The sequence below is a fragment of the Myotis nattereri genome, assembly GCF_964212035.1.
Source record: "Myotis nattereri genome assembly, chromosome: 2".
Classification (NCBI taxonomy): Eukaryota; Metazoa; Chordata; class Mammalia; order Chiroptera; family Vespertilionidae; genus Myotis; species Myotis nattereri.
In genome coordinates this window covers 124,605,278-124,629,421 of record NC_138076.1, presented here as the reverse complement: position 1 = coordinate 124,629,421, position 24,144 = coordinate 124,605,278, and the positions used below count along the sequence as shown (strand labels likewise).

The 24,144-nt window shown below is 51.7% G+C and overlaps 1 protein-coding gene across 4 annotated transcripts in view; it reads right to left on the bottom strand.

The window, feature by feature from the left end:
• The window catches only part of TSPAN9 (tetraspanin 9), a gene marked incomplete at its 5' end in the record, with an annotated part of 208,255 nt that overhangs the window by 76,353 nt on the left and 107,758 nt on the right, over positions 1-24,144 (bottom strand). For 3 of the 4 annotated variants that reach the window (XM_081081407.1, XM_081081408.1, XM_081081409.1), the window contains one exon: positions 9,898-9,977. In XM_081081407.1, coding sequence (XP_080937533.1) covers positions 9,898-9,977 — 80 coding nt within the window. Of the gene's footprint in view, positions 1-9,897; positions 10,234-24,144 lie in introns of those variants that run through there. The other variant, XM_081081406.1, reaches the window with a different exon arrangement.

Here is a 24,144-nt window from a genome sequence, read left to right as displayed (position 1 = left end):
ATGGTCACAGAAAAATATGGCTTGTGGGTTTGACTGACCTGGGTTCAAATCTAGCTCTGTCACTTTCCAGCTCAGTAATTTGGGGCAAAATATCTTACCTCTCAGAGCTTCTGTCTCCTTAGTGGCAAAATGAAAATAATGTCCTGTCTCCTCCTCAGGTGCTGTGGAGAGTGGATGAGGTAACAGGGTGACCCAGGGAAGTGCCTAGTACTGAGCCGGACCACCTGGCCCTATGGTTCTCAGCATCACCACACCTGATTGGGGGCTGGAAGGGCTGCTGGCCTCCCCCTGGGCCTCCAGCCTGAACTCAGAAGGGAGAGGGGTGGAAGGAAAGGATGGAAGAGCAAAAGTCTCTACATAACAAAAGATGTGTAAGACCTTAGGGGTGGGGAGGGGCATTATAAAATTTTACAGAAAGACATTAAAGAAGGCTTAATATATGGAGTGTACCATATCCATGAACATAAATCCATAATTAGAATACGATTTATATTCATGAATGGAAATACAAAGGTAGCAATTCTCCCCAAGGCAATCAATAGATTCAACGCAAAACCAATCAAAATACCAACAGGCTTTGGGCAAGGAGCAGGGAAATTAATTGTTTGATCAATTTACTTTTAGTGAAACTAAACAAACTGATTCCAAAATTTATGCAAAAGAAAAAAATTATGCAAAAGAACAAAGGGCCAAGAACAGCCAAAACATTCTTGAAAAGCATAAGAGGAGAGGATTTGCCCTACCAGATGTGGGACTTATTTTAAAGCTGTAGTAATTAAGACAATGTGTATAGGGATAGACAAACAGTGCATTGGACAAGACACAGGTGGCATTACTCGTCAGTGGGAAAGGGGAACTAGCCATCAATGGAGCTAAGACAATGCTTTATACTTGAGGGGAAAAGAAATCAGGGCCCTGCCTCACATCATACATAAATATAAATTCCAGATATATTAAGGACTTAAATGTAAAAAGAAAAACTTTCAGAAATAAGTATAGGAACTCATCTTTAATCATTCAAATTCATTCAACAATTCATGAGTGCCTAGTATGTAGTGACAAGCACTGTCCTATTACCAGGATATAAAGACACCCATGAGATATTATGTATTTGATAAATAATACATAATACGTAAAACCTAACAAAGAAAAGAGACTGAAAATTTTGACTATGTTAAAATAAAAAGTTTCTGTTTGCCAAAGGACCTTATGAAGAAAGTGAAAAGGCAAGCTATAAGCTGTGTTTGTGGCACACTTAATAGACAACAGATTAGTATTCAAAACATAAATAAAATCCTAAAAATTAGTAGGAAAAAGCAAACAACTCAATAGAAAAATTGAACAAAAACATAAACAGGCATTCACAGAAGAGAAAATAATGGTTAATAAAAGATGTTCACTAATAATCAGAGAAATGCAAATTAAAAACCCAATATAGCATTTCACACCCACTGTATTGAAGAACACTCAAAACTTTCCATTTTCAACCAACATTCCACTGGTGGAAATGTCAACTGATATATCCATTTTGGAAAACAATATGGAATTATCTAGTAATTATCTATCCTAAATCTCAGCAACACCATTCTTTGCTGTACACCCCAGAGCAGTTCTCTTCAGAGTGCAGTCCATGGGAATGCTTAACACTTAGAACTTTTTATAGCAATTTGGTGTCGCCAGAACAGCCAAGTCTGTGATCAATGGACTCATCTGGGTGTAGGTGAGTCACTGCTTTGCACTGTGTACCAGTCATGCTCAGCAGAGCCACACCTGAGAGTTGTAAGTAAAAAGCTGGTCCTTCACAGATGCTTTCAGAAGCACTGTCCTAGCAAACCCTTGCATGTGTACACCAGGAGACTAGTCCAAGAATGTTCACAGAAACAAGTTCAAAAAGAAGGAATAGCCTGGCCGGTGTGGCTCAGCAGTTGAGCATCAACCCAGGAACCAAGAGGCCACTGGTTCATTTCCAGTCAGGGCAGACTCAATCCCCATTAGGGGGCACACAGGAGGCAGCTGATTGATGATGTTCCTCTCTCATCGATGTTTCTATCTCTCTATCTCTCTCCCTTCTGCTCTAAAAATCAATTTAAAAAAAAAAACATATTTAAAAAGAAGGACTAACCCAAATGCTCATGACCAGAAGATTACACTGCAGCACACTCGCAAGGAGTACCACAGAGCAGTGATAACCAGTGCACCGTGGCCACACAGACGCACACGCATGAATCAATAAACAGTGAATTTTTTTAAAATTCTGAATGATTCCATCAACCAAAAGTTTAAAACAAACCAAGGCAAATGGTGTGGTGTTGAAGGATGCCTACATATGTGGAAACTATAAAGAAATGTACTTAACAAAATTTAAGGTTCTCCCCAGGGAAGATGTTGAAGCTAGGGAGGAATACACAGGGGCTCCATGAGTGTGGCTAACGTTTTGTGTCTTAAACTTCATAGTGGGTACATGTTCATGACGTACTCTTTAAAACTATATGAATTTACATGATCTATTCCACAATTTGAAAACATTTTAGGTGGCCATTTTTCTGGTTTGTCAAGTGACCTGGACTTGGAGCCCCACGTGCCCTGTCTTTTCATCAGCTACTCAGCTTCCCCCACCCCAGTCCTACACTGTTCCTGGGGCATGACCTGCCCTTGGAGTACCCAGGGCAGAGGGCTATGGGGACCCTGCTGTATGCCCATCGGCCTAAGTGACCTGTTTCTGGTCTGGTTCATTGCACCAATAATAAAGGGGGGCAGGGGAAGGGTGTGGACTGCACCCGGCAGGGACGGCCACAGGTAAGTATATGGCATGGCAGGTACAGCTGCTGGCCCTGGGCTCTGAGACCATTCCCCTCCCCCACTGACCTTTACCCCGGTCTTCCAAAAGATCCACCTAGACCTCCGCTTCTCCCTTTCTCCCATGTATCCATAAGACCAGAAGAATTCAGCCTACAGAGGCATCTGGGGTTGCTTCCAGGGCTCCACAGCACTGCCCAGCACAGTCACTGCAGCCCTGGGGCGTCTAACTGACCACTGGAAGGGCTACCTGCTCATATGCTCTCACTGCAGGAAGTACAGTGACAATAACTGCTAGTCACTGAGTCTAACCTGCCAGGCCTCCTGCTAAGCAGTGTTCCTACATAATGCGTGTATTACCTCATCTGGGCCTCTCACAGCCCTGAAGGATAGCTGATTCTGCCATACATACAAGAGGAAACCGAGGCACCAAGAGGTTAAGGAAACCTTCAAAACTAGGCCTCTTTCCTGGAGACCGACTCAGGCCAGTGGGAGGAGAGGGAAGGGAGCATGGCCTGTGCTCATGCACAAAGCTGCCTGTTGCTTTGAATCTACATCCTAGTGAGGAACCCCTGGAGCAGATGGAAAGCTCTCTGAAGGAAGAGCCATGTCTCTGTTCTTATTGGCCAGTCACTCACCCATCCCACCCACCCCCGGCCACGCAAACAGGGCCTTCGTGCAAGATACTGATGCAGTAAGCTCCACAACTCAAGAGAGAAGGTCTGGAATTTCAGCCCTCACCTGAAGTCCTAGTTAGAGAAAAGATAGGGGGTAAGAGCCATATGTCTACTCTGCGCTACTCCCCCAGCTGCAGATCTGCTCACCTTCCCGACCACGTGCCATTGCTGACATCCCTGCCCCAACCCCCACACTTCTGCTAGCAGATTAGCTTTCAAATGTGAGCAGGGACAAAGCTGGCTCAGAAGACTTAACTCTGCCCGATGGGTTTAGCTCAGCTTCAAAGCTTCCTAACTGGAACCAAATAAGCAGGCAGATTTCAGCTAGAAGAGAGTGGCTGAAGGGGGAGTAAAGGGGGAGCAAATGGGGTGGGGGGTGGGGGGTCTGTAAGCTGGATTACCTACAGCAACAGCCTACATACAGCCTGAGGGACACCACAAGACCTGTCATGGTGGTCACTGCCAGAAAAACAACTCTCTCTTTCCTCAGAGACTGGAGACAAACTGCAAAGCATCCTCAGCACTGGTCACACGTCACAGCAGAGCCACCTCCCCCTCAGAGCCCACGCCAAGCTCACCACCCCAGGAAGTCCCTCCCAACGGGCACCATCCAGACCGATTCCCCCCTTTGCTTCTCTGTGCTCAGCCCATTGCACACATGCAAGGGGCTCTGCTGCTCCTACTGGACTGCAAGCTCTCCCCAGCACAGTCTCTGGGTGGACTTGTGTCTATCTCTCTCCACCCTTCTTCCTTGCCCAGATCCCCATCCTCATCTATCCAGCAAACTCCTATTTATCCTTCAAACACCAGATGTCACCTGCTCTACTGTTATCTCTGTATCTTGTCTCTATTAAGCAGTATTAATTACTCCATTAAGTAGCGCTGCGGAGCACCTACTGCTCAGAACTGTTTATGTTTCTGACTCCTCCATGGAACTCAGAGCCGCTCAAGGGTCTGTTACAGCTGGTACTCAATAAATGCATGAGTATGCACTAGCCACAGAGAATCGATCAGCCCTTTCAATAGAAGAAACAGAAAAGACCCATAATTCACTAATTCTTTTTCCCAAGCTAGGAGACTAACTCCTAAAAGGAACGCAGCTTGTTTTTTCCCTCCAATTTCTGAAGGGAACAAACATTGTAGAGCGGGAGTCGGCCATCATTTTGGGGCGGGGAAAGGGAGGACAAGCTGCGTCAGGCCACCCAGATGCTGGGTCCAGCCTGCTGCTGCCCCTCCGTAGAACGCTGGGGAGGGGAGGTGGCCGTGCTCTCACCCCTCCCCCGGCAGCCTGTGTTCAAAGGCTTGGTGGAGGACGAGCCAGATGACCTCTCCATTCCACAACTTCCTGGCCCAAGAAAGCTGATCTGCTCTGTGTGAGCCCAGTCAGCCCGTCCTCACCAACTGGAGCCTCCTGTGCACTCAGCGGGCATTCAGTAAATAGTTGTGGCATGAGTGAACGGACTCAACTGGGTCCCCAGCAGCCCTGTATGCCCCAGGACTGGCTGCCACATTCAGCCACGGGCAGGCAGGCACATGGAGGTAGGGCAGGGGGAGGGCGAGCCCCAACCCAAGGTGAGCCCTCCCTCCTCACCCCCTACTCCCATAGACTCCTCCCAGCCCACCATCCTCAGAGGAGGTGGATGGTGTTTTCTGTGCTCTGCACCGCCCAGTGGGATGGAGGACAGACCTGTGCCACTTGCATCAAGGCAGTGACAGCGCTTACCCTGTTTCTGCTGGGACTTTCTATTCTCTACCCTCTTCCTCCCCACCCACTCTTGATTGACACCAATGCTGGCTCTGACATGATTTAAAAATAGATATTAAGACAAAGAAGTTTAATTTTTAATGCTTTGGAAAGGAAGTGAGCAGAGAGCCAGCATTCCCTCATAGCCATGTTCCACAGTCCGGGAGCATTAGCCCGGACCTTCATCTGTGCCCGTCCCCCCAGGCGGAGCCATGCCTGACCCACCCTGAACATCTACTTGTAGCAGCCATGGGGGGGCGGGGGGGGGGCGTGGCGTGGAGCCGGAGGGGGGTGGAGGGGACAGCCTAGTGACTCACACCTGAGCACTTTGGGAAGCCTCTGAATGCCTCTTGCTGCCAAGTTTAGCCAGGATCTCCTGATTGGAGAGGCCAAGTCTGAACCTGTCATGCTCAGACCCCTTAGTCCATTCACCACTTCCATTCCCAGACAGAAGGCACCCCACAGCTTTCTTAGGACACCCCAAGCCGTCTAGCACCAACTGTGTACAGACCCCTGTCCTGGCACCACAGACCACAGAGGCACATACATGCAGCCATGCCAGTACCAAACACATGCCTCAAATGTGGCTGGAGAGCTTTAACCAAACTGCCTGCTCCCAGAGGGGCCGGGCTACAAAGGCCTGACCCCACTTAAGGGAGGTTAATCAGGGCCCCCACCCGATCCCCTGACCATGCCAGCCCTGTGCCAACCTTTCCCCTGCTCCAGCAGGCACACTGAACACTGCCTCCTTAGCTCATTGGCCTTTATTAAGGAGAACTCCACAGGGAATAGACTTTCCATTGGGGCCAGAATGTCACTGCTCCGCCAACCATGACTTAAAGTGATGGGACAGCTCTGCTAGCAAGCATGAAAAGTGACCATTATCCGGAGTGGCAATTACTGGTATGCCAGTAACCCCAGCCCCACCTCTGCCCCTCCATATCAGACAGGAACTTGACTTGGGTTAGGAGAAGCTGGGCTGGGATCCGATTTGCTCTTGCAAGAAGGGGACATAGGCCCCCAGCACTCAGAGCCCATGCTATATGCTCCCTCCCCTTCTCAGAGTAAAGAGCTCTGGGCCCACTTTGCCCCCCTGCTGGGGCTTAGATTCACTTAATCTTTACCTGGAGGGTTCCACCAAATGGCTCTGGGAGGACTCAGAGATGAACTGACTGAGGGGAATACTGCTGGGAGAAATAACTTGGGGTGGGTTTGATTACTGGTGGGCGGGCCCTTCAGGATGGGGAAACTTCTGTCCCAATTCAGGCTCCTATTTCCTTTCCTCCAAAAAGCCAGCGTTCTCTGGGCTGTGAGAATTGGAGTGAGGTATGCAGTAGACAAGTGGGACTCCATCAGGCATGACCACTGACTGCCCCCTCCTCAACCCCTGCCATCAATATCAGGCCTTCCAAAATGCTACCCTGAGGGCTAACATGGCTAGGACCATCTGGTTGAAGTCGGCAGTGGCAGGAGCAACCTGGACCCCACCCCCAGCCCGAAGCAGGCAGGCACCCAGCAGCCTGTAAGGCCTCTGCCCTTTTCTTGGTAAGGAAGAGGAATGCTGGCAGCATGGCTCTGCCTCCCACCCTGTCCTCGGTCATGTCACCCAAGCCCTCACCAGTACCAACACCCTAGAAGCTCCACCCAGTGGCAAGGAACCAGGGACTCTCGCCTGAGAGAGGCTGCGGTGTAAGACAGCTGCACTGGGAGCCCTCCCGGCAGGCTCTGAGGAGGCAGGGGGCATGGTGGCAGCAGTGGGTTTGGAGAACTACCAGGTAGGCTCCGGGATCTAAGGAAGATCTCTGTCTATTGATTGCAGGTCTCACATTCAACTCTAATGCCTCAGAAAAGCCTCCTTTTGGGATCTGGGCCATGAGACTAGAGAAAGTGATGGCTACCTAATTCCTGACCATTGCACTGGGTCCTGGAGGAGTTGACTCTCACCAACCCTGCATCCCCCTTCTCCCTACCCCGTCACCTTCCCTCCCTGTGCACTAGAAACAGCAGAGGTCTCCCAGAGGTCCTGTCCCACCTGCCTGAGGCCCAAGCACTTTCTCTTCTCACTTGGCTCTTTCCTCCGCTCCTTCTCCCGTCTCAGGCCTAATCACCTGGCCACAGGAAGTCATCATACAAGTGGAGCTCAGTGACCCACCGGGACCAAATTCTGGCCAACACCCTGCAGCACCTGCTCTCCCACCTCCCAACAAACACTCTTACACACAGGCATCCAGTTCTCTTTTGCTAAGTTTTCCATTATTCCTAAGGTCTTCATCATCTCATATGCTACTAGCAAAAAAGACCTGGATCTTTGAGATTCAATTTCTCCCAGCTTATAGTATGTCATCGGAATTCTGAAACGCCAGAAAAGTCATAGATTAGGAGAGAGTCACTCCTTGCTGGTGAGAGAGTGGTGGTGGTACCTTCTTATGAGGAAGAGACAGCAAGTCCTTCCACTATGGACCATAAAGGAAGCCCTCTCCATCAACCAGCTCATTAACCTCTGCCAAGATTCTCAGGGATGATGAAAGGAGCCTCTTGTCACCCCACAGCTGAGGTGCTCTGCTAGGAGAGCCTTCATCTTGGACAAGTCCCTACCAAGTGGGACTTGGGAATCCTGCAACACAATTAACATGTAGATTTACTGTTGTGGCCTGCAATTCATTTACTCACAAACATATAACAAATGCCTTCTAAGTACGGAGCACAGACCATTGGGCTATACTGTGTGAGGCGGTCCCTAAACCAAGTTGACACCATCCTAGAGCTGCAGCAGTTATACCCACTCTGGCCAGCAGGTGGCGGGGTGGGGGTGGGAGGAGCAGGGAGCTGCTGGCGAAGAAAGACACTGAGTGAGCATCCCAGGAGGGCCTTTGTAGTAAGTGTTAAGATATGCAGGGTGGGGCGAGACAGGAAGGCAGGTTGACTGTGGGCAAGAACAGAGAGGGAAGCTGTAGACAATGAAAGGGCAGCATTCCTGTAATGCGTAGGCACCAGAGAAACACACACCAGTGTTTGGCTGACACTATTGTCGGCAAGTGAGTCAGAGGACCAGGAGCACTTGCCCAATGGTGGCCACTAAATCATTCTTCACATTCCAGTGGTTCTGCCCCCGTTTCCACAAAACCTCACCAAAGGATAGGTAACACAGTGACTGGAGGGCCCCAGACCATGGAGCTATCTGGGAAAATTCAACTCAAACAACCTCAAACCAGGCTCCTCTGAAGAGAAGCAGCAGCCTATGCATGAGGCAGGGAAGGGGCTCCCTCCCCATAAAGAAGGCAAGGATACCCATACCTACGGAAGTGAGCGCATGAGGGAGACCATCTTGACAGCCCCCCCCCCCCGCCCCCCTGCCCCCCCTTGGGCTGGAAAGGACACCTAGTCCTTAATGAATGATGCAATTTAGCCAAGGTCACAAAAGAAGCTAACACAGAACCAAGAAGCCAGACTTCTTCCCACCCAACCTGAGTTTTCCCCTCTGTGGGAAAAGTCGCCCCCATCCTACACAACCAAAAAGTTCTTCAGTTAAAGCCAGTCACTTCCCACAAACGTTGAACACCAAAACACAAGTGCTTCTACTGGCTTCACTGTGAATGACTTTCTCCTGCCCCCAGTGCTCCTCCCAGACCACGGGCAGCTGACAGCCTCTAGTCCCTCTAGTCCCTCTAGTCGGCAGGATAGGCCCTGGGGCAGAGCCAAACATCTGTGTTGACTTCGTCTGGGCTCTGGTGAAGAAAGGCGGAAGCAGCAGTTGGGATGAAGGAACAATTACTAGTAGATATGAGGTTAAGAAGTTTTCATATCTGCCTAACTAGTATTTATGACAAGTGTGCAAGCCGCACTCACAGGGCCTCCAGAATCACAGAGGTTGGAGAATGTTTCCAAGCTGCCCACCCACTGATATCCTCTCTAGAAAACTATCTCTCACCCAGAATGGAGCACTCCTGATTGCCCCTCCCCGCCTTTGTCCCTTCTAGTCTCTAGGGTTCTCAGAGCTGGGAGGGCTCACGGTGGAGATGGAGCACATGGCCGCCCGCTCCCCCTGCAATCCCTCAAAAGCAGCTGCCTGCCACCCGCCGGCAGCATCCCTCCCACACCCTCCTTTTTCACAAGAGCCCTAACTCAGAGGCATATCTGCAGTCCAGCAGGGGAGTCCCTCAACTTGGGACAGGGGCTATTCCTCCTTTTCCTGGAGTTCACTGACAGGAGTGGGAGGATATCACCTCTGCCACTCCCCTATCTGGTGCCTATAAAATGCTGCAGACAGTATTCTTGCATATTCAGCAGGGATAGAAGCAGAAACTCAGAAGACTATTCACACTTGTGCCGGTCTTCAACTCAGGGTCACAGCTGTTAAAAATTCGGACCCCACACCTATTTCTGCAGCTCATCCAGTTAGAGGCACTTGCAGACGGGTTTCTTACAGGGGAAGGAGGTGGAGGCAAACTTTGCCAGCCTCCTAGGAGTACAGTTAGCCTCTCCTGGAAGAAAGGCAAGTTTGGAGCCTCCATTCAGCCAAGGAGAGAGAAAAGAAGAGGAAGATACATGGACGAGGGGAAATAGCGATCTTAGAAAAAACCCACTTACCGTTCTGCGGAGAGCAGAGCAATGCAGCACCAAAAAGGAAGAGGGTATAGACGAGGAGAGAAGGCAAAGGGAGGGATAAGCGCAAGGACTTACCCAGAATATCAAATTGAAGAGGAACATCATGTACTTCAAACAGCAGAGGCAGCCCCTGGCCATGTTGCACTTCTTAAATTCTAGGAGGAAAACAAAGGACAGGTCCAGGTAAAACACCACGTACTTGCTGCCTCTCGGGGCATTGTACTTGTCAGTCTTGCCTCCAGCCTCCGCGCGGCTCTGGCCCCCGGAGCCCGCGCTGCCATAGAAGGCGCCGGCAGTGAAGCCGCGGCCGAACGGGCGGCCCGAGGTGGACGGCTTGGCAAAGTCCGAGTCCTTGCTGTCCAAAGATGGACTCCGGTGGATCGAAGAATCCTCGCTACTCGATTTCTCCATGCTCGAGGCGTTCCCGTGGGGCGCAAAGGGCGGGGGGCATCGCTCCCGGAGAGGGACGGAGGGGGCGCCCAAGTCGGACGCGGGCTGCAGGAGGCCAGGTGGAGCCTTGCACGCCTCCTCTCTGTACCCCCGGCACGCTCCGGACCGGACCCCGTCGCACAGGGGCCGCTGCCCTACTCCCAGCCGGCTGGCCCGGGAGGGCTCTGCGGCTCGGCTTTCTGCGCGCTCGCGAATGCTCTCCGGGAACTGGCTGGCCTGCGTAACTTAGCAGACGTCTTTGGGAAGGCTGCAATTTGACTTCTCTTTCCAGAGCGTCAGCTCGCTTCCCGGGGCACTGACCGCTCCACGCGAGGCACCAGGGCTCCGGGATCCAGGCTCCCAGGGCACACACCTCGCCCGACCCAGCCCCAGCGCGGAGCCCCGACCACTTGGTGGGCGCTCCACCTCCTTTCGCTCCGCGACTTTGCGGAGCTGCTCGCCAGCCCAGGGCTGGGCGGGCGCGCCGCAGACAGTGCCGGGGGATCCGCCGCAGCTACCGCCGCTGGGCTTTCCCAGTGAAATCCCAGCCCCGACTCCCGACTCCGAAATCGCCCGGAGCCCCCTCGCCTGGCCCTCAGCCCCGCCCCCTGTTTTGCATTCAACCAATGAGTGCGAGGTCTGCCAGGGGCGGGGGAGGGGAGCCTCCCCCTCCCCAATGACACCGTATCTTTAATAGGATTACCGTTATGCTGTGTGCCTACACCCGTGCGCCTTGAACCCTCACTAAATGTCAAGGGCTCTGGAGCTGGGGGTGAACCAGAACCTCCACGGAAGGCGCTGGTCTCTTCTACCGCAGAAAAGGGGAGGCAGAAGGGGGGACGAGGTGGGGGCTGGAGGTACCAATGACCCAAAGAAACCAGAGGAAAGGGCCGAGAAGGACTGGAAGGGTAAAGAAGCGCGGCCACTGTCGCCCTGGCTGCCTCCCCTGTGCACACGGGCCTGCCAGACCTGGGGCACACGGACTCCCAGCTACACACACACACACACACACACACACACACACACACAGCACTTTTGCGCACGTGGGTCTGGCCACAACGACGAGTGAAGGGACCACAGGTGCTGGGTGAGGTGTGGGAAAGGCGTTCGGGGCCTCCGCGGGGCGCGCCACCCTCCCCGCCCCCTTCACGTGCACGCGCACGCGCGCGGGTCCCGGCGGCTCCGGGAGGCTCCGGCAGCTGCGGGAGTGCCCCTCCCCCGCCCCACATTGCGGGGTGGGACGCTGCGCCGGCTAGGACCCTCGCCAGCGTGAGGAGAGGTGGCCGAGGTGGGGTCCTGCTGGTGCCAAGGATGATGTAGGAGGGCTCTTGGACGCAGGCTGGATCCTCTCCCATGAAGAGTGCGCGTAAGAGGCTGGAGAGGGAAACCGCAGGAAGGAGGCTCTCGCTAGGGGCTTGGGAACGTGCAGAGGAGCCTGCATCCTACCGGGAAACACTGCGCTGGGGCTGCGTCCCCTGGGCTTGGGCAGAATTCTGCACTGCTGACCTGGGCTACCAGTTGCCAAACCAAGAAGACTAAAAACTTTGGCGTATGAGGAGCCCACCTCTCCTGCCACCAGCACGAGTGCTGAGAGCACCTGAGGGCAGGACCAAGTCCTAGGAGGCTTAATATCCCCAGCACCTAACGCCAGGCTTAGGGGGGCGATAGGGGGAGAATTCATGCCCCCCCCCCCATGGGATATGAGTGTGAAATGGCCTCCCCGGATCCCATCAAACACTTATTCTATACCTGCTTCAATGTGCTGAGCTCAGGGCCAGGCCCTTGAGGAAACTGATGTAAGGTGTGCTGCTCCCTGCCATTCACACACACAATCCAGTCAGAAAGACAGGACATTCATCACCAAGGCCACTGGCTGTGGCCGAAGGGAGGGGGACATTGACTCAGGCCAGGGGGACTTCAAACCTGATCACAGGCTTGCTATGGTGGCCCTGCACCACCCAGCCTGCACCCTCACTGGCTCCCAGGCAGGTCTACATCTTGGGTGCAACCCCTCAGGCTTTTTACAGGGGCCTGCAGTGGTGTTACTATTCGGAGCCCTATCCCTACTCAGACAGCAGCCCAGCAAGGAAACCTAGTGTATGTCACAACTGTGACACCATGCGTGTCCCCTGGTTGGACACTGGGTGCTGTCTACAGATGAGGGGCAGGCGTCTGGCTGGCTCTTCATGGAGCCCACAGCCACCTGACTGAAATGGTTAATACTTTTGTTCTCTTCAGAGGGCTCCTGAGGGCTCATGGCTGCTGCTTCATTCTAACATTACTTCTTTGATGCAGGAGAGATTATTTACCAGTGGGACCTGTTCTTCACTCTTAGCTCAGTTTGGGATCAAAGGCAAGTTTGCTTTTCTGAGCTCCTGTTTCCGCCTCTTTAAAATGGTGCCCGGCCTGTGTGGCTCAGTGGTTGAGCATTGACCTATAAACCAGGAGGTCATGGTTCAACTGGTCAGGGCACATGCTCAGATTGTAGGCTCCATCCCTAGTAGGGGGCATGCAGGAGGCAGCCAATCAACGATCCTCTCTCAACATTGATGTTTCTATCCCTCTCTCCCTCTCCCTTCCTCTCTGAAATCAATAAAAATATATTTTAAAATGGGGATTAATAGAGCCTAACCCCAGAGCTGGCACATGTGGGAACATGTTCAGGAGAGTTGTAAGGTACAGACCGCTCTTCAGGATCTCTGAGCATTTGAACAAGGCAGAGCTGCCTTTTCGCGCCCCCCCCCCCCCGCATCCCTTTTTTAATAACAAAAAAGTGAAGCAAGTACAGACTTCCCAGAGGGAAGGAAGAGCAGTAAACGCATGAAACCAACATGCAACATCTCTGCTGACTGGCAACTGGGGAGATGTGGGCTTCAGAGTAAATGCCAGGCTCTTTCTGCCTCTCGCTGAGTTTCTCGGGCTTGCAGTGCCAGAGGGATCCGTCTTTGGTCTCTCACTCACCCACACGCAATCAGAGCTGATGGGCCAACACAGACCTCCTGTCGGACCTGTGCTGATGATTTCTGTATTTGACGATGTGTGCAGCTCGTGAAGTATTCTGTCCCTCTAAACCTCAAGGCAGCCTCCTCCAGAACTTATGTTAGACAGAGTGACACTTGCTATCCTAAGGAATGTGTGAGATGGGCTGCCATGGAAGAAGACAGAAGATTCGCCTCACCCCAAAGTTTAAACTACAAAACTGAGATCTTCTTCAGCAATATAGAAAACACTGCACTTGCTCGGCAAACCGCTTACCTACAGTGCCAAGAGACAAGGCTGCAGAGGTCCCTAGCAGGGGGCCCCCATCCAGAGATGTCTGCATGCAGATTCACTTGGCAGGGGATGGTGAGGAAATGAAACTTGGCCAGGATTCAGGAAGGACAGTAACAATGACGGTGGAAAGGGCGGGATAGAAAAGAACTAAAGGTAGTTTTGTTTGTATAGTTTGTATAGCCCAGTAAGGAAAACAAGCAAGTAAATAGGGCTTGGCTGCTGTGGAAGGGATCGCAGCTACAAATGGAGGGATGACTTCCTCAGGACAGTCTACCAGAGATGGCTGGTGTACCTCTTTCTCTGTGTAGAGGCCTGCTCCTCCCTTCTTCAGGCCCCCTAGTTCTTTGTTGAGGATGCAATTACATCCTCAACCTCTGCTCTGGACACTGAGCTTCTCAAAAGAGGCAGGGGCTGTGTCTTAACCATTTCTCACCCCCAGGGCGTGCCCAGTGACCACCACAGGATAGGGACTCGGAGGGAAAAGGACGACCACCATGCCTAAGTCCTGCGCTCCCTCCAAGTCCATTAATCACAGGATGGGACCCATGCCAGAAATCTATGGAATTGTTCCTGGAAAGCAGGATATCCGAGGGCATCAGAACCTGACAACAGAACCCAGGAAATCTAAATGCCCAGCAACAGATGACTGAGTGTAACGGCCATGTAGTCAACTGTTTGCTCACAGCCACATCCCTAGCACACAGCCTGGATGGTGAAATGGACAGACAAATAAACACTTATGAATCAGAGAGCCATTTTAGAGGAAGAGTCAAGAAATGTAGGGGGCGGGGGAAAAGAAGACTGAGACAGGAGCAAGACAGAGGACGAGCTGCTCCGGAACCCCTTCCCATCCTGCGGGCCACACCTTTTGGAGGAACTGTCAGGACGCTGCAGGTCTGCCTCCAGCTGAACCACGGTGAACTCGTGCAGACTCCCTGGAGCTGGAGCCATGGCACAAAATCCAAGAGCTGGCTGCGGTCAGCCCTTGTCAGAGGTCACTACTGGCTACTGATCAAACATGACTGTGAAGAGAACCTCGGCTGTGTGTCCACACCCCACAAATGACAAGTAAGCATGCTGCCCTGCTCATGAATCAGTGAGACTGGACAGTTAGCTGAGCTCCGAAGAAACCGGGTCGCAGCTATGGGCCAGCCATACTACTCCGTTCCCAGCGGGAGTACTAAAAATAAGGCTTCTAGATCATGAGGAGCCAGCTGAGAGGTATGGATGGATTGTCACAAAGCCAATACCACTCAGCACACACCACGTGCCCTGGAAACTGTGGGTCAGCTGGGCCTGGCTCTAGGAGAAAGGATGGCGCCTGCTTAGATGCCTTCAGTGACCCCTGCCCGTAAGTTCTGGCAAAATAATGTCATGGAAACACTTCAGGGTTTGGTACAGGTGTGTGTGCCCAAATCCCATCTGGAGTTACCCAAATGCTGGGTAACCTGGAATGAGCACTTACCTGCTCTGTACCTCAGTTTCCCCACCATAAATGGAGATAATGCACACCTTCCCAAGCAGTATGTAAGAAAATAGAGATGAGAGGGCTGGGGGAGGACAAAGAGGGTAAAGGGGATACAATATACGGTGACAGAAGATTAGACTTTGGGTAGTGAGCACACAGTGCAGTATTCATGATGAATTTTGAAGTTTTACACCTGAAACTTATGTGATTAACCAGTGTTACCCCAATAAATTTAATTTTAAAAAATTTAGAAATAGCTATGAAAGGTTATGAATGCAATAGACATAGCATGTCTGAAAATGTTCAATGAATTGAGACACTATTATCAATATCAATAATTATTATTATACTAAATATGATCCCAGTACCCATCTAATTAATAATGTAGTTGAACAGAAAAAGATACAAGTTAACATATAATCAATACAAAATGTCTGTGGCTCAAATTCTAAGGGTAAACATGCAGCTCCTTCTCCTCAGCTCCTTTCTCAGTCACAGTCCCTCAGTCCTGAACCCTCTTCCTCTGCCTGATATTCCTGCATCTGACCATCCCTTCTAGTGCACTGCACATGCTGATGACACCTAAATGGTTACCTGGGCCTGACCTGTCTTCCGAGCCCCAAGCACACATATCCAACTCCTACTTGGCATCCCCACTTGGCCACCTCAGAGGCAGCTCCAATTTCCCATGCCCCAGAGGGACTGACCTTGCCCCAGCCCTGCCCCCCACCACACACACACACACATACCATGGCAGTGCCCTCCCCTTAGCAATACACAGCATAAGCACCATCCCACTGCTTACACCAGAAACCCAAGATCCACCCTTAACTTGCCCCACCTCCAACCAAACATAAGCCCTGTCCAATGACTCGCCTTCCACTTGTCCCTACCCCGACAGGACAATGCAGGTCTGCATTGGTCCAGCCCTACATCATCTCGCACTTGGCTCCTGCACCAGCCTCCAACAGAGCTCTTATTCCTGCTCCTGCCCTCAGTCCACTGCACAGAGCAGCCAACACCATCTTCTCACTCACATTGCTCTCCTACTTTAATCCCATCAGTAGCTTCCCATTTTACTGAGATTCTGATTGTGTGTGTGTTTTCGCGCGCGCACACGCGTGCGTGTGTGTGTGTGTGTGTGTGTGTCTGCTACTCTATTTTTCTATTACAACCCAAATTCCTAAAACAACCGCAAAGGTCCAGCATGATTGGCCCCTGGCTACCTCTCCAGCCCCATTTCCAACTATTCTCTCATTATGCTCCGACCAGTGAACTTTCAGAGCTCTTTCTCTCCTCAGAGGCTTTGTCCATGCTCTTCCCTCTGCCTGAAATGCTCTTCCACAACCCACTGTCTGACTTAGTTCTACTCATCCATGAGCTCTTGTAAATTCTTCAAAAATTCTCTTCCAGCCCTGGCCGGGTAGCTCAGTTGGTTTGAGCATCGTCCTAATATGCCAAAGTTGTGGGTTTGATCCCTAATCAGTGCACATATAAGAAGCAGCCAATGAATGCATAAATAAATGGAACAACAAATCAATGTTTCTCTCTCTCATATCAAAAAAGAAAAAGAAGGAGGAGGAAGAGGAGGAGAAGGAGGAGAGGAAAGGAGGGTAGAAGGGAGGGGGAGGGAGGGAGGGAGGGAGGGAAAGAAAGAAAGAAAGAAAGAAAGAAAGAAAGAGAGAAAGAGAGAAAGAAAGTCTAAAAATTATCTTCTGTGTTTCTGACTGTCCCCCTACCATCTAAATGAAAGCCTCCCTCTCCATCAATATAGAGTCTCATAGCACCACTTGCCTCTCTCTCATAGCACTCATCCTAATTTGAAGGTAAAGCTGACCCCTGAACAAAATGGGTTTGAGCCGTGTGGGTCCACTTACACATGGATTTTTTTTCCCCAATAAATACTGTAAATATATTTTCCTTATGATTCTCCTAATAAAATTTTCTTTGCTCTAGCTTACTTTATTGCAAGAATACAGTATATAAAACATATAACATACAAAATATTAGTATATGTTATCTACACTAATAAAAGACAAAGATGCTAATTGACCATACCTTCACTACACCCACCAGCCAATCAGAAGAGTATGCAAGTTAACCAACAAAGATGGCCGTTAAATTTGCATGCTGCAGGTGGGGCAGGCAGTGCCAGAAGCCACCCGGGGAGGCGGAGCCGGTGATCACCCTGGCCAGAAGCCTGAGGCCTGGGCAGGGGTGGAGCTGGCGATCATACAGGGCTGGGGGTCCTCTGCCCAGGCCTAAAGCCCCAGCCAGAGGCCTGAGGCCTGGGAAGGGGCGCAGCTGGTGATTACCCGGGGCTGGGGGTCCCTTGCCCAGGCCTAATGCCCTGGCCAGAGGCCTGAGGCCTGGGCAGGGGCAGAGCCTGCAATCAGAGCGGGCTGGGGGTCCCCTTCCCAGGCCTAACACCCCAGCCAGAGGCCTGAGGCCTGGGTAGGCAATCAGAGAGGGCTTGGGGTCCCCAGTCCAGGCCTAATGCCCTGGCCAGAGGCCTAAGGCCTGGGCAGGGGTGGAGTTGGTGATCACCCACGCCAGAAGCCTGAGGCCTGGGCAGGGGATGAGCCTGCAATCTGAGCAGGCCGCAGGTCCCCTGCCCAGGCCTAAGGCCCTGGCCAGAGGTCTTAGGCCTGGGCAGGTGATCAGAGAAAACTGGGGGTCCCCTGCCCAGGCCTAATGCCCCAACCAGAGGCCTGAGGCCTGGGTAGGTGATCGGAGTGGGCTGGGGTCCCCTGCCCAGGCCTAATGCCCTGGCCAGAGGTCTGAGGCCTGGGCAGGGGTGGAGCCTGCGATCGCTTGGGGCTGGGGGTCCCCTGCCCAGGCCTAACGCCTGGCCTAAGGCCTTAGGCCTGGGCAGGGGCCGAGCAGGAGATCAGTGTGAACTACAGAAGAAACACCTTTTCTGACCAGTCATTGGCTAATGTCCCTGTATGCCACTGGTAATATTCTTAATAACTTGGGTAATAAGAATCCAAGAAGGTAATGTAGGGTTTTTCCACCTCACTCCTGGAGAAAAAAATGAAGGTCTGCTGCTGGAGGGGCTAAGAAATATCATATCCTGCCCTAGCCAGTTTGGTTCATTAGATAATGCCTCGGCCTGCCTACCACAGGGTCTGGGTTCAATTCTGACCAAAGGCATGTACCCAGGTTGCAGGCTCTTCCCTGGCTGGGGCCCAGGTCAGCGCTCATGCAGGAGGCAACCAATCAAAGTGCTCCTCTCACTTTGATGTTTCTCTCTGTCTTTCCCTTTCTCTCCCACATTCTCTAAAAATCAATGGAAACATATCCTCAGGTGAGGATAAAAAAATAATAATAATAAAAAAATGTCATATTCTATGAAAGACACATCTTGAAAATGCCTAAAGAAAGTTGTCATTTTTTCATGGTGAAGGGACTGGAGTCCATGTTGATGAAAACACCTTGGTGGCTGCGGTGACTGGCAGTGGCTGCAGCAGCGGGGTGATGGGGCTGGTGCCTTCCCCTGATCAGCCTGGTTGCCTCCCACAAAGGAAGGCCAGACTGCGGCTTAGGCCTGCTCCCCAAGGAGAGCAGGGAGCAGGCTTAAGCCATCAGTAGGACATCCCCTGAGGGCTCCCAGTATGTGAGAGGGGGCAGGTTGGGCTGAGGGACCACCCCCCACAAACACACACTAGTGCATGAATTTCATGCACCGGGCCCCTAGTATGTATTATATACTGTATGATACAATACAGTGTAATAGACTGTTTATATTATCAGTAACGCTTTCAGTTAATAGTAGGATATGATATTAGTAGTTACGTTTTGGGGGAGTCAAAAGTTACATGTGGATTTTCGATTATGTGGGGGATCTATATCCCTAACCCCTGTGTGTTCAAGGGTCAACTGTACATGTTTACTTGAGTGACAATTTGCTGATTCTCCTAATAGACCATAAACCCTAGGGAAGCAGGACTGGGTCTGGTTCTCTCACTACTGTGCAGCCAGTACAATGCCTGATCAGAAGCAGGGGCACAATGAATACCTGAACAAATAAACAGGAGCTCAAAGGAGGGCGTGCGTGTGTGCAGGGGCAAGCCAGCATCATTAGGAAGGGCTTCATGAGCCTTCCAATTGTATGGTCACCTCGGGCCCAAGGAACAAAGCCTCTGGACACCAATTACCTGTATGATCTCTAGCTCCTCACCCACAAAAAAAGGAGGTTGAACTAGCTGTTCTCTAAGGCTCCTGCTAGCCCCAAAATTCCCACCCTGTGAAATGAGACCCAACTTGGCTCTTGGAAAATGGGTAGGACTGGACAGGCAGAGGGCAGGAGGAAGTGCATCCTGGTAGGGAATAGCTAGGTAAAGCAAGAGTACCCAGAGTGCTCATGTCCACCCACCCAGCCAAAATGAAGCTTCACAGAGAGTGAACTTGAAGGGAAGGTGAGGTTGGAGCAGAGGTGACCCTGGGTGCAATTAAAAACCCTGGATGCCAATTAAAAACCAGCACAGCCTTGGCCAGTAGCTCGGTGGTTAGAGCATCAGCTGTGCAACGAAGGGTCACAGATTCTATTTCCAGTCAAGGGTACGTACCTGGGTTGCAGGTTCAATCCCTGACCCCAGTAGGGGCACATGCAGGAAGCAACCAAAAGATGTTTCTTTTCTCTCTCTCTCTCTCTCTCTCTCTCTCTCTCTCTCTCTCTCTCTCTTCCTGCCTCCCTCCTTTCCACTCTCTCTAAAAATCAATGGAAAAATATCCTTGGGTGAGGAATAACAATGACAAAAACCAAAACCAAAAAAACACCACAGGTGCTTCCCCACCCCCTACTCCTCTCATCAGCCCCATCCCCCACACCTTACTTAGCCTATGCTTCACCAAAATGAACACACATCCTCACCTCCTGGCCTTCCCACGTGCTATTTTCTCTGCCTGGACCACCTTTCTCCACACGTTCTGACTGGCTGACTTCCACAGTCCAGGCAGCATCAGTATTGCTCTTACTTCTGTGATGTCTGGGGAGGCAGCTTGGAGACTCTCCTTGGAGCACCAACACACCCTGAGCCCAGCCCATCACAGTGCTGCCTGTTCACCGACCTCCCTGCCCCCTGCCCCAAGACTGTGAGGTCCTTGAGAGCAAGGCTGTGTCCCTCATCTTTGTATCACAACCCTTGGCATAGTGCCTATCACATAGGAGCTCTTAAATCGCCACAAACACATAAATGAAGCACTGGGGGGCTCTGTGAGAGACTTGATGCAAAGAGCAAGAACTGCCACTCCCAAAGGACAACAGTCTCCTCTGTTGACAGGATGGGAGGGAGCAGCAGGGGCTGAGCCCTGGGAGCACAGGACGGTAGCCCACCCTGTGAGTCGCCCACCCTGGGCTTTCAGGCCCTTTTATCCAGGAGTGTCCCTGGACACCAGCCCCATCTTTCATCCCAAGCCCAATCAGCATCCCTGTCAGATCCCTAAGAGGGCCTGGTTGGTGTGTGAGGTGTTGTGCTGGACAGACAGGTGTACCTGCACCCGCAGGCATGCACATACTGAGCCATCCGAGCCTGGCAGACAGGGAGAGGTATTTGTTATTAGTACTTATCAAGGAGGGCAGAAGGCTTTGGGAGGATTAGATAAGGCCAAGCCGCCGGACACTGGGAAGTGTGATGAGCCTGAGGTTTATTGCCATACACCAGTGGAAATTTACTGACCCAGCGAATCTAATATTCCTTAGCCACTCCATAGAGGGTGCTGACTGCTTCTGAGAACAGCAATCTCTGACCCAGCATCCAGCCTGCCTGTGAGGCCAGCTCAGTAGCTGGGAGCCTTTGCTGGTTCAGAAACTGCTGCCTGCTGCCTCCCCTCTTCCCCAAAGCCCGGACTGCTGCAGTAAAGAGCAGCATGTGCGTAACACCTGGAGATGCTCTAAGGAAGATGGAGCAGGAACAGTGCCCTGGATTCCACCTGCTCTGCAGGCACCAGGGGAAGGGAGCCTGTACAGGAAGAGAGTGAGAGGTGCATGAGGAAGTAGGAGGAAGACGAATTGGCCATCCCTATTGGGTAGACTTGGCTGTCTCAGAGCTCACAGTCTCATAGGGCATGAAGTCACTTGTGGTCTCTGAACCTCCACTGGCCACTCTGTCAAGTGAGGCTGCAGCACTGGCCATGGTTCCATTCAGCATCTCTTCCCTCCACCCACTTCAGGCTGCCCATGTCCATGCAGCTAAGTTATTCAAGGTGCCCCCATCTGAGAAGCAACCAGCCCTTCCCAAACTTGGAGGTATCTTTCTCCTCCCAAAGTACTTGAGGTGAAAATGGTCACATAACACACCCATGAGTCTGCTGTTTGGGCTACCAAAACTCTTCTTTCTCTCTTAGGTTGCTCTGGCAGAAAGGCATTCCTACCGTAACCCAATCATGCACAATGCGTACCCAACCACATTTCACCGACACAAACTTCCTCAGCACGTGCCCAGAAGGCAGCCAGCACCACACACGCACCCCTGAAAGCAGAGGAGGAGCCCCTCCTGACGCAGTCTCCCAGCCCAACTCCCGCCACAGTCCTCTGAACTGGGCCCTGCCTCCAGCCTTCCTCCTACTCCACCCTGCCACATACTGCCCATCACTGTCCCGACAGAGAGCTTTGGATGCACCGCTCTGCCCCTTCCACCAGCTCAAATTTTTTCACAGTCTTCCTAGGGATTCTACAAAAATTCTCAAACTTGGCATTCAAAACCTTCTACCCTGTGCTTTGTTGGCCTTATTTCCCATAGTCCTGTGCCTTAGGCTCCCAGCAATCAGCGTTGCTCACTGTTTCCTAGACATATCCCCACTTGTTGCTTCCATACTCTGCTCGAGCACTGCCCTCCACCTATGAGGGCTCCACCACCCATCTCTGTCTTTAGTAGACGGTTTAAGGCTCTCCCCAAATGTCATATCCTCTATGGAGGATCCCCTGATCCTAAGGATCCCTCAAACTAAGAGGCTCTCTTCTTATTCCTCATCTCAATTTTGAGGCACTGATTTCATTCTGCCTTGTGTCATGGTTGTTTGCATAAATGTCTTCCTACAAGACTCCCAAAAGCTCCTGAGGGGACAAACTCACCTGTGTTCCTCTTGCAGCGACCAGCCTAACTTGATGTGTGGTGAGCACTGGAAATCTGACGGAAAACTGAATCCCTCACACAGCCACACAGCCCTCAGCCTCACCCCCGCCTTCATCATATGTACTTACCTCACCCATTTATTGGACACTCCTGACACTGCCCTTGGCCTATCTGGCAGGCACTCAACTTGCAAGATCACCACCATTTGTCCTCCCCTTTGGAGGCCCTCTCTGGGGTCCCCCAGCAGATATGACCATCTCCTGAGCCACCGGGGAGCTCAGATATCCAGCCTGGAGCCCAGAGAATGTGGCTGGGCTCCGTGAGACCCGATGTGTCTGGGTGGCTGTGTGTCACTCATACCCCAAGATCCAGCCCCAAGAGGCATTTCCATAGCCCAGTCAGGCCCAGTGCCAGGGCACACCTGTTCTTCCCCTCCCCCACACTGCTGCTGGAGGAAATGCCAGACCGCAGCCTCGGCCACACGGACACAGCAGGGCCAGGCACTGAGCACTGGGGCTGCCCCTGAGCCTGACCATGAATGCACACTCTACTCAGCTGCCCCATCTGCCTCCTAAAAGGACAGCACAAGGCAAACACACTCATACTGCCACTAGCCAGGCGGAATGAAGGGTGAGGCCCCATCCCAGCTCTGATACTTACTATCTGTGTGACCTGGACAAGAGGCTTACAGCTCTCTGAACACAGCACACATTTTTTTGAATGAATGAATGAATGAATGAATGAGCACACTTCCATTTCCTCATCTGTAAAACAGAGATGCTGAAGGACAGATGAGGCACTGTCTGGGAAACTGCTACATCAGGTGGACAGTACAACACTTCAGAACCTTCATCCACACACACTACAACCATCCATCACGTTTCAGATGAGACTGATATAAAGACAAGTGATACTGGTTACTAATCACCAAAGGTCTCTTGAGTACTCACTCTGTGCCCATCCTGGGCTCGCCACTGTGGATGGTACCAAGGAGCACTGGCCCCAAGGAGCTAATGGTCTATGTGAGGGGAGAGCAAAAAAAACCTGAAAGGACAACAGGTGACAGAATGCATGAACTCGTGCCAGAGTGGGCAGCACAGACTGAGTGCTCAGCGGACCTGCCCAGGGAGGCTGGCCCATCAGGGAACACTTCTTAGAGAAAGAAGGGTATATTCTGGGCTGTCCGCCTGACAACAGGAGGGAGAGGCAAGGGGTTCCAGGTGCCTGAACACCGTGAATAAAGGCGTGTGAGTCACAGCTTATTCAAGGGGCTTTTGTACTTATGATCACAGGTGACCTTCACCACACTGCTGCATAACACACAGGCAGGGAAGCCATCTGCTTATACATAAGAAAACTAACAACCAAAGAGAGGAGATGATTTTTCTAAGCTAATCAGCAGCAGACCTGACTGGAACCTATGGCTCCTGACTTCTAAACAGAGATCGTGCCTTACACCAAGTAATTTTACCTGGGCCCAGGGCTGGCCCTGCTTTTATGTACACAGCTGACCCCTGCACATAGAGGTGAGAGAGTGTTCATGCATGGGATGACCCAGTCAGGAACAACAGAAAGGCTCCATGTCACAGCACCACGGGGCAAGCCCTGCCAGTTCTGGGGACATACCAGCAGCTCCTAACATCAACCTGCACCAAGCCCTCAGCCAGCATGTCCCCTGTGCTCTTTTTGACTTCACACAGCATGAACACAGGTGCTTTGTCAAATGTAAGTAAGCAGAGGTCCTGCCCTCCCAACTACACAGCCCAGGTATAGTAGGGACACAAACCAATGTTGGGCAGATAAATGTATAACATTTCTCCAGGGGGGAAAACCACAACTTCCAGTGCTTGACTATTTCCATGGTGTAAGTACTCCCATCATGGCCATTTTCAAGCTATCAATGGCTTAACAACCAGCTTGCAAATTTTCTGATTATTTACTAATAGGCTCTTGAGAGCCAGTACAAATAAGCTCCAGCAACCCACTCTAGGAGCCCAGATCCCATTCCTGCAGAAGAAACTCTAAGGCACAGAGAAGAAACGTGCACCATCCTGCCCCTTCTTGCCAGGAGCAAAG